The following is a 15,305-nucleotide window of genomic DNA, read 5'->3' as shown; positions in this document are numbered from 1 at the left end:
CGAAATATTGAAATAGAAACCTGATAGTGCCAATATTTTGGGTGTAGTATGACATCATCATGCCTATATACTGTAGGTATGCACACATCACACAAGTTTGTCAGATAAAGTTTGACAGTGTGGACAGAGAGAGCTTAAGCTTTCTATCACTATCAAATATCATCAAAAAAAGCATCATATAAAATTTGATGGGACATAGAGTTGTACATGTCCAACATTTTTGATACAGTTTGATGATATGTGATATGACTTCATCGTACCCATATATGGGCACATCACATTTTTTTTTCACATAAAGTTTGATAATGTAGACAAAGCTTTAGATTGAAATGGCGTTTCTTCTATTGACTGAAACATTAAAGTAGACCTACCAATACGATAAAACCGCTTTCAGGATTTACATAAAATTGGTTTGTTTTTACTTTGATTAAAAGCTACATAAATAAGTACATTTTTGCCTCAATTTACTTTTAGTATGTTATGTAACTTTGTATTTTAATTGGATTTATTTGCAGGAAAGAAATTCTTCTATCAAAACGCCTCCCTCCAACAAAGCTAACGACAGGGCCTTGAAGAGGAAGTTGTTTCCTGTTGGAAATTCAGAACAAGGTAAACATCAATATTTACACCATAAATTGTTGATCATAATCTAATTTTTGATTTTGAGAAAATCCATGAATATATAAATAGTGTTGAATTTGCAAATTCACAGGCATCCATAAAAAGTATAATGAAAAGCAATAAAAAGTGTTGATTATTGCTGTAGAATAAATTGCTGTAGAAAAGCCATCCCACATTAGCAATTTGCTGAGGGAGCATTTTGAGGAAATTCAAACCCTGTACTATATTACCAGAAGGTTTCGTAAGTGTACAGTTATTGACACAAACCTGTTATTTGATTCATAGTTGTTTATTAACCTACGCCTCTTATCTGATGGAATCATACGTGAAAATGGCCTTCCCTAGTTCCTAACTACAACCCTATTACGACAGGTCAAAATCTGGGAGTTTTCCTAACGAGATTGAGGAAACCTGAAAGAAACAAGTCATCAGCTATGTTTAGAATGCATTAGTGTAATGATGAAAGATAGTTTAATATACGCGGTAGAATATTGCATTATAATTAATCATAATAGGTACGATACTAATGATCGTAATATTAGTAATAGAGGAAGCTATCGCATAATATGGCATAGGGCACAAGGTCTCTGGAAGTTAGGATAGATCCGGAGAAAAGTGGAGATAATGGTTAAGGAAGAGGTGCTTATATCATCCATTCATTTTGATTATTTATTCAGACAAAAAAAGTCACGTCATCAAAACAAAACTGAACTACATGCTAAAACACATGATATCATTGATTCCAATATTAAATAAACAAGTAAATATCAAGATAATATTCAGGTGTGTATTTGACTTTTGAAACACTAAAATTTATTCCATGTAATATATTTGACTACTGCATGTCAAATTTGCTTTCCACATTATGAAATACCGTATTTATTCGAAGAGATTTGGAACTTCAACACAAAATTACCATCAAAATGTGTTATTGCATGTCTTCATAAAGACTTCCAAATCAGGTTGGAAGTCTAGTGCAGTAATAGAATGTGTTAAGAATGATGTTGCTTTATTTGGGGGGTGGGGGGAGCATTTATTCAAAGCTGGGTGTTTATTGAAATAAGTATGGTTCATAGGTATAAAAAATGATACTTGTTTTGTCCCTTATGCAAGACATTTGGCCATCAACTGACTAATGCTTTTCAAAAGAGTTGACATTTACACAGCACATTTTGAACTTGATCAACAAAAAAATAATGGAGGTGGGGAAAATGATTTCACCTAACTTAAGAAGACTTGATTATAGAATGGAGGAACCACATGTAAATTTAATACATCGCACTATTTGGCTGCAGTTTTGATAAATATATTGAAACAAAAATGCAGAAAAACATATGTGAAAATGTGATAAATGAAACTGGAGTAAATTTACTTGACTTAAAGCCAGGCTGTGGTGGAAAAGACTCTTGATGTGATATACAACTGATTTTTCTAAAACATAAAAGCGTGTTTGACGAAAAACTCAGAAACGGTTAATTAGATTAACAATTCCTAATCCTGGCTTTAAATGTCACTATCTGAGCTGTTTTGATGTGAATGAAAACAAAATTAAAATACTATACATAGATGATAGAGATGTGTAATCAGTTTGGTATGTTTTTTATGTTATTATTATTATTATTATTATTATTATTATTATTATTATTATTATTATTATTATTATTGTACGTAAATTAAATGGTTGGGTGACAAGAGGTCAAGTCAGGAGGAAAGGCAGACACAAGAAATGGATGGATGAAATCAAGGAGATTAGTGACAGTACTTAGAAGAGAGCTGTACAGAAGAAAAGCAATTCAGTGAATAGGCTTTCCATCTGCACTAAAGTTGAACAGCTAGATAATAGATAGATGTTGCTAGAGTCAGATTCAAGATATTTCTCAGGTAGCATGTGACTAACTAGTACTAAATTTGGAATTATGCACAATTTTATGACATCATCCATTTGCAAATAGTCCAGACCTGGTGATGTATGTTTTCAATAAATAGGCCACAAGGATTCATTTGATCTCAAGTCATGCCAAGTAAACTGAGTTTGAGATTGCCAGAAAATTGTTTCTAGATTGGATAGATGCCCCTACAATGCTTAACAAAATTCATCATAAGTGTGAGCGGTTCATGAAAAGATAGACTCAAATTACAGGGCATGGTTTTGAATTTATTTGTACATGAGCAAATATGAGTGAAGATGTGATGGTAATCGATAAAGATATGTAAGAAATCGTGATATTTGAAACAGAAACTACAAGGTCACATGGTAATGCAATACTGTTTGCCTGCATTAGAATAGATCCCTACTAAAATATAGCCCATTTAGGTGCTAGACAAAGTGGGAAGGGCACTGGATAAATTGGGAAGATGATCTTCGTAACTGGAAATATGGCCAGTGATCTATCTACCCTGGTTTTAATTTATTTGGCAGTGAATGTTGGTGATTACAAATCTAATATTGTAGTCTTGATTTGCAGATGTACTGATATGAAGCAGGAGGGAGTTGTGTGAGAGGAATCAATAGGTTTTGCAAAAGGCTTCCTGCAAAGCAAATTAATCATGGATTTGGGAGCATTCTTTGATGCTAGAATTTAATATCTTCACATTTTCATCAAAGAATAGCTTTTCTCAATTTAGGGACGTTGAGGATTTGTAGCCTTAATACATCCTTGTAATCTAGCCATTGTCTTTATGGATTTTCCTACATTTTTATAAACATGAAATATTTTAAACACCTACAGTATATTATTTCACAAAGGGAATAATAATTCATGATTATAAATATATAATTTTGAAATTCCATAGGAAAGAAAAGTATTAATAACATTTTCAAATCAATTTAAACTCCATGCCCTAAATTAGGGATGTGCGTCTCTGGTAGTACTGTTCCGTCAAGCTGTTGTCTCAAATATTCGCAAGCAAGGCGTTAAAGCTGTTGGTCCTATTGTCCAACATGGATCGTACATTTATGCACGCATTACAAGAATGCGGGATTGTCTACGAGTTTCTTGCGCTAATTCAACACCCAAATGCAGCTGCAGTAGGTCCCCAGGGGCCCAGCCCACATATTTCATTTTCTGAACTAAGACCAGACAGAGTCATATATACTAAACAATCAATTAATTCCTAAGTTAAATTGTTAGAAAATATACTCTACATATTCTTAATACAGTAATTCATAATTTATTTGATATAATTTCAAACCATACAGCTCGGATTATTATAGGGTTGGTTTAAAACTCTTATGATAGAGCTGGAGATACAAAATGTAATAGACCAAAATAGTCTCGACCAGTAATAATTATGCAAACATTAGGAGTCAAAAGTTTACATGTTACAAAAAAAAAATTGTGTGTTGTAAGATATTTTGAAGGTTGTTAAGCTCAAAACAATGCCTAAGTTGAATTCCCAAGCTTATAACATGCTTGGGGACAGAACTTGAGGGCATAATGTATTATCAATAGCCTACTGTTAGACAAAGCCTGTTAAAATCGAACTGAAAATTATAGTACGCTATTATTTTTCAAGCAACAAAAGATAATTCTCCTCTTCAGATACTGTTATTCATCAACACATCAATAATATAGATACCATTATTTTAGGATTACTGAGTTGACATACATTTGAAGGGTTTAGACATCATGGGAGTACAGTTTTCCAGACATTAAGAATATTGAATTGAGCGATGTGGCGTGATGCGGTGTAATGTGTGCGTGATGCTTGACGTCCAACGCCCGATTTATCTTGAGATTATAAGAACAATAGGCAAGATAGAAATTACATTTCCAATAGCCTACAAGATAGCTGAATGGTAATGCAACAGTGCCACAACATTAGGATATGGTAGACCAGCGTCACTGAACTGCATTCTGTGTTTTTCTTTCAATTGAGAAGCAAAGGAAATGCTGTAGTCCCACAATTTTGTGTGCTTTAGGCAAGAATTTATACTTTTAATTATTTTTAAAAATAAATTTTAGCAACATGTTTCTGCTAAAAGCATCCCTTGGCAGAAAAAAAGAGCGATAAAAATTTCCCTCGCCAGCCCATGCTGTCACAGGGTCGTATAAATAATGTCAATTTTCAAAATCATCTTTTATCGACAGACAGCAAGCTTGTCATCATTTTCCTATGACTAAATTTGGCTCAGGATTTCATAATGAATAGATTATGTATTACATATTTTGATGCCAAATTTTGCAGTTCATCTTGCTGTTTTGAGGAGAATTAAATGAATAATTTATTATGAAAAACTCAAGAATTGTTGGTAATGTCTTGTTGATTGCTATTTAATGAACTCTACCGGGTTTAGCAAACATTTCTTGCTTCACTAGAACAAAGCATCCATTTATAGAAGCCTTTACAAAGAGAGACTATCTAATTTTTTTAAAATTATATTTAATTAACATGTTTTCCTTGAAACACTCTAAATGAGCATGGCAGTTAGTGTTATTGGGGCTTATGAACTCGCAGCTGCAACCTATAAACATTCAGATTTTATTTTAAAACATCCATAAAAATATTTAGTTTTTTATTTGTATTCTTTTTTTAGTATTAAATTGTATATCGGTTTTGTTATAATGCTTGAATCAGTTGAACTTAGAAGACTCCTGATATGGTCTTTATGTATGATATATCCTGTCTTGTGACTCGTTGAATTGAGTCCCAGGAAGCATTGACAGAGCCTCTTCCTTTCACTCTGTCATTCAATCATAACATGAGTCACATTAGGTCTTATCACTCCCAATATAGTAACCACATTAAACTCTTTGTTTATTTATCTTAATCCTATCTGCTACTGTTTGTAGAATATGATTTACCATGAGCTATTTCTCCAATTTTTTTTAATTTATTTATTTTTGTTGTAATGATATTGAATACTCTTACTTACCATTTACCATATCCACATTTTAAAGCTATCTCTAGTCCAAATATGGCATTCATGTATTACCCCTATTTATTCGCATAAACTTCCCCTTAAATGAACGCTCTCTTTAGAGCCTAATTTGGAATAAATACCAACCTTAAAAAATTACACTTGAAAAACCCTTCTCAAAAGTTCTCCTCCCTAAATCTACCCCTCCCTAAATCTACCCCTCTCAATATTGTATAGGACCATATGGCATTAGAAGATACTTTAGGCTACATTATTTAGTATACAGTATAGTAGAGCATACGGAAAGCTCAACAAAGTATGGTTTTGCTACTTAGAACAATATAGTTAGCATAATCACGTAAATAAATATCAGCTCATTACTGTATATTTACAGTATTGCTAAAATAGCTCATTATACGGCATATGTCCATTAGTGGCAATTACCTCTTTTTGATGCACCTATAATTCTTTTATTCTGTGTTGTTCAGTCTTGGATATCTGATACATTTTCTGTGTTCAACTATGAACTAGTGTAAATTTAGCCTAGTCTTAGGATCAATAGAAACAGATGTGACATATATAGTCTTGTGATTCTAGTAACTTTATATATTATACCAGCTTAACGCAGCAAAAACACAAAACTGGTGAAATTTAATGCTCTAAGGGGCATTGTTTATAGTTAAATCTAAATATCTAAACAAATACAAAAGGGGAAATTGATTAATCATATTGATCACCATCAGCGAGTCTACGTTAAATTCCCTATTCAATTCAGGAAAATAAAATCCATTTTTAACCAAAAGTAGGTTTCTGTTGGGCAACAATGGGTGTTCGGTTTGACCTTTAACAAATTGCAAATTTGTTGCAGTCTACTGGTTTAACAAGGCTTGTCTGATGGAAACAAAGCAGAATATTGTATGTAGCACTTACATTATTCCAGGTCAGTACATTTACCCATGCATAATACCAAAAACTTGAATGATATACAATTGCATAAAAACTACTATTGAATGCAATAAAATATCCCTCTAGGTACATAGTAATGCATGGTAACTACATGAAAAAAATTACCTATTAAACTTTCTATGTTGAATAGTACCGTTTTAATATTTTTCCAAATAGTTTTTTTATGGGTTTTTGTTAGAAGTAGTGAGCCATTGGTTAGCTGGTTACTATTATAAACACTGAACCTAACAGGCTATTGTTCCCATTTGCATCCTTTAAAGCCTTAGAATTAACATGTTTCCCCATCAGTTGCCAATCCCCAAGGTTTAAGGCTACATCACAAGGAGAACAAATTATTGGATTTTTATTCAAGGCTGGCTTTTGTAAGTTATTGTGGGATTTGTCTCTTGTTAATGATGCGTCCAAGGGAATATGGAATATTTGTTTTGAATTTTGCATAATTTGCTTTTATTTCTTAAATATCCCATAATAATATCAATGCATTTTTATGCCCAAATCTAGACTATGATATGTAAAATTAGAAACATGCTGAATTTTTATATTTATGAACAAGTACTCTGTATCTGTGGCAATTTTTATGATTATTATTTGCATAGTATTTGACAATATCAGCTTTTACCATTACTTCATGAAGTAGATTATGGCGCCCTCAATAGTTTATGCCTGTTATATCAATCAATCATTTATTAGAACATACACCTTTAGATCGGTGGCACTCAAGATCATTTGGTGCGTTCAAAGTGAATTAAAATTCTTAGCTACAAGTACAAAAAACAAAAAAAAAACAACAACAAAAAAAGAAATTACGAAACAAAACAAGGGAATCTTAAGTAAAAATGAAATAAACACAAGTGAGTAGTGCTGCTGATGAGGCAAGTAGCTCCCCGAAAAACATATTGAATTATTAATTAAATGATCAATTTTTATTACAAAGTAAATTTAATAGACAAAGTTATTGAATTCGAATACAATGTGAATCTCTTTTCCATTAAGTATTACTTATTTTGTTTAATTAGGTGTTAAAAATAATTTTAATGAGGTGTGTAGATAATCTGACATTTAATACATCATGCTAAATGAATTTTACATATTACATATAACCATTAAGTATTGTTTGTTGCTATTATACTTGTAAATGATCATAATTATATTTTATGTTACATAATGTACACGTATTACGAGATAAAATGTAGAATAAATAGCATAATTTGGTTCACCATGTGTTAGGCCGTCCCAATGTTTCGGTGAGATTACACCGATTGCCTCCATGAGAATTAATGACGTATATTTGGCGTTAAATGGGAAATATTGATAGAAAGATTATTTAAAATGAGGTTATGAAGAGGGAATACAGTCAAAAAAAGTCAAGTCCAGACTTGACAGAAACATGCTACATACCTAAATATGGTCATGATGACATCACATCATGACCATGTATAGGCACATTATGACTATATATGGACATACATTTTTTGTCAAAGAAAATTTGTTAATCTGTACAGCTTTGCTTATTCCATAAAATAAAGAGCTCTCGATTTGTGTGACGACGCTACGCTAGAACGGAATCACTCGTGCGTGACCGTCTTACTTGGCATCCTACGTTCTCTGCATACGTAGATTTGGCCAAATTGCGTTCCAGAATCTACTCAACGAGGTGAAATTAACGCTCTCGCATGCGCAGGTGACTTTTAGTGACACCATTACGTTCTACGTCCTGCCGTCGTCGTGCAATCAAAAGCTCCCTAATATATTTGTGTAATTTTATAGTTTGAAATTCATGAATTTAGATTCTCTCTTGCCGTGGTATGACTCACAATCGACTGAAAATGTTGAATTGGGGTACCACTAAGAGATTCTCAAAATCATGTTGGTTACTTACTACTACAAAATATTCAATTTCCATTTTAAAAAAATGTCTGTCCTTCAATCCACTAATAAATAAGGAGCAATAAATGAGGGTTGCTTGTTTGCAGAGTAGAAAAAAATCAGAATCTCTCTCTTTCATCTTTTCTTTCCCACATACAGTAGTTCTTATTCTTATTCTTTATTTGCCGATCAATAATCATTAGTATAATTTAATTTTTTTTAAATTACTTTAAAAATTAAAGTACATCCTGGCCGAGCCACGGCGCTCATATGGGCTGGAGCTCATCCCTAGTTTCAAGTAGTGTGACACGGATGAGAGCGTGATTTACTCCCAGTAATTTACTGGTACCCATTGATACAGTTGGGTAGACAAGGCAATTTAGATGAAGTGCATTGCCCATATAAACATGCAAAATACACAACGAAGGATTGAAACCCCGACCTCGAGTTTGGGGAACCAGACAATTTCCACTGCACCAAACCGTCTCCATAATCAGAGATAAATATCGAAAATGTATTTATTCAAGGTGGCATCATAAAAAAAAAAATTAGCTTTCCTCCTACAAACAAGCTAGCAATGGTTAGCCATCATAAAAAAAATCATCTTACTGTATATATGGACAGACAGAAACAGATTGTTATACCTGTATAGATTACTTGTTTTTAATAGAAACCCAACAATAGATACTACCTTATATTACGGTACTAAAATAGACAATGTAGTAATACCAACAACAATTGAAGAATTGAATAAATGCCAAGAATTTAGCAATTCAACATACATGTAATGATTCAAATTTCATGGTCACATGTTTCAAACTAGATTTTTTTTTTTTCAAAATTTAATAGGGAAAATGAAATATTCTAAATATTCTGTGATAAAAATTATTTTGCCAAAATATATTAATTTTCAATTATATTTTGTTTTTAACTTGCAGATAAGAACAATAGCAAGCCAACACCACAAAAACGAAGGAGGCCTGTGTCTCAGCCCGGCAGTCCCACCGTCTTGGGTACACCGGGTAGGCCCGTGCCCCTGTCGGAGAGACAACAGTTAGCCCTTGTACTGGCAATGACAAAGGAAGACAATGCTGTTGGTAAGTAAAAATAGCGCCCTCTCTTGACATGTGGAGGACAATAATATGATGGATAAAGATTTCAATTTTGTAGGATTTTTTTGCAGAATACAAAAACATTACATATTGTTTCCATGTTTTTTCTCATGTTTAATATTCAAATGTTTGGAAACTTCTGAATGAGTTTGATTTCTGATCATATTCGTATATTAATTAGCATTAGCATTCAACTGTAAAAACCTGGATTATCGGGCATTTTATTAATTAGTATCTTGCGCCTTCCAACCATAATATTAAAGTATTGGCAGCTTAGTGGGTCAACACACTATTTGTTCACTAGCTTAAGTAATTTACACCATTCATTTTGCTTGATTTTAGATTATTCATCAAACACTAATGAATCGTTAACACTACAATTGCTAGGCCTACAAAGTCTGGAGCTTTTAAAAGGAGGTTTAAGCCATTGTGCCCAAGGTGTTTTATCAGAATCTGTATAGAACCTCTAAACCATTGAAATCGCACATAACAGGAATGTATTGTTGCAAAATCCAATGCAGGTTCTGCTACACAATAGTAGTAGTTCACCTAAATGGCATATTGCTGGGGGTTTAATTATGAGAAAGGTCACAGGCTGAGGGCATGCGTTTTATAGGGATGGATGTTGACAGATGGCAGCCTAGCCCTCAGCTCTGCACTCTGTTTGCATGCAAATCTTGTTCAGATCCCATGTGAACTGGGATTATGTGCCATAGTATAAAAGTCATGTTTGAATACACCTAGGATTAGTTCAAGTACCTATTTGGTTGACCATGGATATATGTTTTATACACCTACTCGCACTAATAAAAGAATCATCATTCATTCATTCTTTATTCACTGTTCAGTGATTATATGAGATCTAATAAATAAAAAAGACTACTTTTGAATGACATATATTATACCTAATGAAAAATAGTAGTCAGTGAAGCCACAATAAAGGGGAGATTTTAAATGCATAGTTATATAATATTTATTTATTCCACTTTCTATAGATGTGAATTCTTTTGTATATATATCTGTTTTGTATTAAGATAAGTTTCTTCAATTAGTAGCTCTTTCACAGCCAAGCCTGAATTTACAAACTTATAAATTAAAATAATCATATTACCACATCATAACATTTAAAAACATAAAATTATTAATTGAAGATACAAAGTTGATTAAATGGTGTATTGTACTACATCAAACGATAGTAAATATTATGGAACAGTAAGAAAAGAAAAACATTAAACATATCACATTTTTAGCAATGAATGTTTTACTATCAAGTTTAATTTCTTATATTTATATCTCATTCAGAGACAAGCTTGAATATTTACAAATTTATAAGTTAAGATAATCATATTACCTCATAAAATTTAAAAACATCAAAATATTAATTGAAAATACAAAGTTGATTAAATGAAGTACTGCACTACATACAAAGAGAGTAAATATTATTTAAAAATTATTAACAATAAGGAAAAAATAATCACCTTTTTTTGGCAATGAATATTTTAATATCTTTAAAGATTATAGTGACAAAGGGATATTCTTAAGATCAGCTCTAACATAAATTCCAAAAAGGAAGAAGAAAAAGATGGCTACTTTCAAATGATGTCATATCTAATTATAGAAATGATGATTTCTCAGCAAAATTATCAAATTCAGATTTTGAATAGTTCCAATTAACAGGAGATATGCTAAGAAGAGTAGTTGTTATGTGGAGATTAAACTCTATTTGCTGTGTGTTGTCAGTCGATGGAAAATGTGTTGCATAAATGTCCACACATTTAAAATATGAAATGCATTATGGGACAGAGGAAATGACAAATTATTTATGATTTTTATAAATAGACAGGGTTTTTTTGGAATTTATTCAAAAATGCATAAGCCTGTTTTTTTTTGTTTTTTTTTAATTATTTAGAGGAAGTTCAGGTCATATGTACCTGGTGAAATATCCGATAATAATGATAATAAATCATTTTTATATAGCCAAAAGCAATATTTTTCTCAACTCTGCTTTTGTGTCCTTTCCAAGTCCCTGGAAACTGCATCCTTTAGTACAAAACTCTGTTAATATTTCCTCTTTTAATATTTAGTTAAGCATTCATGCATTTTTATTTTTCTTAATATTTCAGTGCTACTGTATTTCATTACTGAAAGATAGAGAGCAAATCCTGTTTGGGCTTTCGCTCATTTCCTCTCCGGGGAAACAGTGTTGTTTCATTCTGCCAAATAAATAATATTTGCCAAATAAATATTATTTTTATATTCTTATAGCGCATAATGTATTAAACCGCTATGCACTTCAACTTAAAGAAAAACCAGAGTAAAACAAAAACAAGATCAAAATTAATAATAATTGTCAGCATAGAAGTGTTCTCCCGAAGCCGTTTTAGCAGTCAATTTTACCGGTAAATATGACTGGCCAGCCAATAATAATTTGTGTTCATGTAAAATTTTAAAAACTACTGATCAGGCCTAGATAGTTTAGGCGGGCCTTCTTTCAATAACTGAACATAATTCCAATCTATGCCTAGGCTATAACTGTGTTGTTTTTTCATGTCATTAAACCCCACTCAAAAGGGGTAACACCTCACACTGTGCTCATAGCTGAAATTTTATGGGCAAATTAACCAGTAAAAATGTTCGAATTGGGAGAACATTGCATAGGCCTATTAATTGGCTTGTTGGTTTGTTTTAAAAAAAATGTATATTTTTGCATTAATATTTATTTTTCCCAAGTATAAATCTTGCCTTGAAAAAAGAATGGTGTAAATATATTTTTTGATTTTGAAAATATAAGTTTATTTTGACCATTCAAGACCCCTGGGTCTAAAGATAAAAGTGGTGTTGTAATTTCCTATTGTTGTATAGAAGCGTACATAAAAGGTAATGTTTTTGATTAGAATCATAGAATAAGTAAAGTGTAACATAAGTATTAGAAACTAAAAAAGAAAAACTATTATGATTAAAAGCAGCACGTTGAAAATGAAATAATACTGTACTATTAAGGTAGCCTTTATTTTTTAAACTCTGTGAAAAAAAAAATATATGTTAATAGATATTTGATTTTGAATTTCAAATTTTAAAAACTTGTTATTCATTGGGGTGTGCACATGACTCACTCACTAATTGCTACTGGCAGATATAAATCTAGTGGTTTACTTTTCGTAGATAAAAGCATATTCATTTTATGATGAAAAATATCTTTGAAAACAAATAGCTGTTGAGTAAGTCAGGGACAGTCTCAACAATTCTGTAACCAATCTAAAATAACCAAAGGCTGAGTACTATGTTGTTAAAATAAAATAGGAAAATATTCCAAATTCATGGATAAACCAAATCATACTCAATAAAATAATAAACAATTTTAATATTTTGTTGTTATTAGTCATTGGATATATTAATTTATGGAAGTGATTATTATGAATCTTGTCTCTTTAGTACAGTGTACTGTAAATTGTTATAATTTAGTATTTTTAGCAATATTGGTGCGTTTTTATTCAAACATACAATGGTGTACCACATTTCCCTACCAGTAGGTGGAAAGAAACAACATGAATAAATTGTCTTGCCCAAGAAAAATTTTCTGTACTTTAACTCTGACCTTTAGATTGTGGGTAAACACAAAACTTAATCCATTGCACTGTTAAAGTGTTGTATAGCACTGTTAATATTTTCCTTGGTATAATATTGGTATTATTATTATGGTTACTATTCTATTTATTTGATAGTTGGTTACTAACTCATGTACTAATTTATAATGGGCTACTATCACTAACAACTATTTCATTTTGTTGCTTAATATATCCCATGCTATTTGAACTATTTCATCAATTTGATATTGGATTCTGGACTAGACTTCTTCAGATAAGATAAGAGTTTTACTTATTCATATTAAGTAGGTTAAAGTAATTTAACCATTCTTTAACTAGATAATTTGTCATTTAAACCCAGAAGAGTATAATATATACTGTCTTATTGTTTTATAAAATGTGTTAAAAAATTCATTATTTATAAGCTTCGGTCTACTAAAATTATTTTATTTTCTTCATGCACTGAGGAAGATGAATTTCATTTATTAATGAATGTTGATAATGATACTATAAAATATTCAATTAGTGGCATCATATGAGATGTAGGCCTATATTACCTGATTGTAAAAATTGAAATGGAACTCGAATATTATGCAACTTTGAGTTCTTATACAAACCTCAGTGAAATACCATGATTGAGAGAAACTTATAAAGCTCTGTCTAGATTATCAAATTTTCTTTGACAAAATACTTTTCAAGTTCAACAAAAAATAAACTATGTATTAATCCTGGAAATGGAAATTTAGGCATGCTTCTATTATATGATATAAGTTACATCTATATCATAGTAGCATCATATTCATTTTGTACTATATGTAGTATTCTCCCAATAAAAAATAGTTACTGCCTCACTCACACGGAGTCCAACACAGACTCTTTGCAGGGCCTAATCGGCTATACACACAGCACTAACTCTTGAAAAATACATAAGATTTGATGCCAGTATCTATATAGCAATTCATTCTGACATTAGAAATTGCACTTTATAACATTTCCTGCTGGTTGCTCACTGTTTTTTACAAGGAGCCCCAAATACCAGTCATATGATCCCAATTACTAACTGTGTCTATTTTAAGGCTGTTTTGAGAATAGCTGGTATAATAACACTCCAGCAAAGGAGACTGCTAGCTTCTATCTTGTGTGTTTCTTTTGGAAGAAAAGATGTTAAAAGATTCAAAAAAATATACATTACATGTGAATTTTAATTCATATCAATTACATAATTTAGACTATAATAATGAAAGGCAAGAGAGTTATTCTAAAACCAATCACCCAATCCCAACAAAACTGTTAAATAACTTGCATAGATACTGCCATCCAAATAATTGAGTTTGTCTGTTGGGAGTTGAAAAGTATTAGGGCAAGTCATTATTCAGATAGTAATATCATGTAAAAGGTCAGTTGGTTTTATCTGAGTTATTCTGTGGGATTTAAAGCAAACAATTTCCTGTAGGGTTGAAGGTTGCTTGCATCTAGACAACACTCTGTAGATACTTACCCTCTACCTACATTTAGCCTGATGCTTTCTCGTTATAGAAACAGCTAATATTTGTTGAAGGACCTGGTCAAGCAAATACACACAATGACAAAATTCCATCTCTTGTTAACATTTAAGATTCTCTACTTTTGTTAAAAGCATACACTTTTTTAATTTGAACCATAAAAAAATGTATTCAGAAATTTGATTGGGAGTTTTTTTTTAAAACCAAATAATAACTTTAAACAAATTTATTTATGTCACAAAGTTCTTTTGAGGTACAAAGACATTATCAGGGAACAATTACCATGTTATGAGGAAAATAGATTATTGGAATAGCAGTACTTGGAGATGAAGTTCCTTTATAATGAAAATGAAATTTCTGCATTCTGCCCCTAAAAACACCAATTGTATGTTATGAACGATGTAAAAAATGGTCATTCATGATATTAGGAAAATCCCAACTTTAATAGGATTCAAACCCATGATTTCATTATTATAAGTCAAGCACCGTAACCACTGTTCCATGACAAGTAGTTTTATTAATCTTATTTTTCTTATTTCCTACTGTCTTAGTCCTCTTCCTCTGTGAGTTGTTTTTGATCTATGATTGTCCCCTCCAAGGGATGTAATAGTAATGATAGTAATTTTTATTGAAAATGACAAGAAGAATTCAAAAACATTTGTTGACCTAAAAAAATCTTTTTAAATAGAATTCAATATATCAATTGCTTACTTTAAGTAATAAGCTTCAAAATGAAAATTAGAATGGACAATATGTGTGATAATGAAATAAAAAGAAAACATTGAAATACTCA

At 31.4% G+C, this 15,305-nt stretch overlaps 1 protein-coding gene across 4 annotated transcripts in view; it reads left to right on the top strand.

Moving 5' to 3' along the window:
* Positions 1 to 15,305, top strand: part of LOC117118127 (ankyrin repeat domain-containing protein 12-like) — a 115,822-nt gene that overhangs the window by 46,249 nt on the left and 54,268 nt on the right. For all 4 annotated transcript variants that reach the window (XM_033262632.1, XM_033262631.1, XM_033262634.1 and 1 more), the window contains 2 exons: positions 516 to 609; positions 9,253 to 9,411. In XM_033262632.1, the coding sequence (XP_033118523.1) occupies positions 516 to 609; positions 9,253 to 9,411 (253 nt within the window). The remainder of the gene's footprint in view (positions 1 to 515; positions 610 to 9,252; positions 9,412 to 15,305) is intronic.

Source organism: Anneissia japonica, unplaced genomic scaffold, assembly GCF_011630105.1.
Source record: "Anneissia japonica isolate Jap-2015-1 unplaced genomic scaffold, ASM1163010v1 scaffold11779_len1430905_cov172, whole genome shotgun sequence".
NCBI lineage: Eukaryota > Metazoa > Echinodermata > Crinoidea > Comatulida > Comatulidae > Anneissia > Anneissia japonica.
The sequence above is the reverse complement of the archived record's forward strand: the minus strand, read 5'-3'. Positions and strand labels throughout refer to the sequence as shown.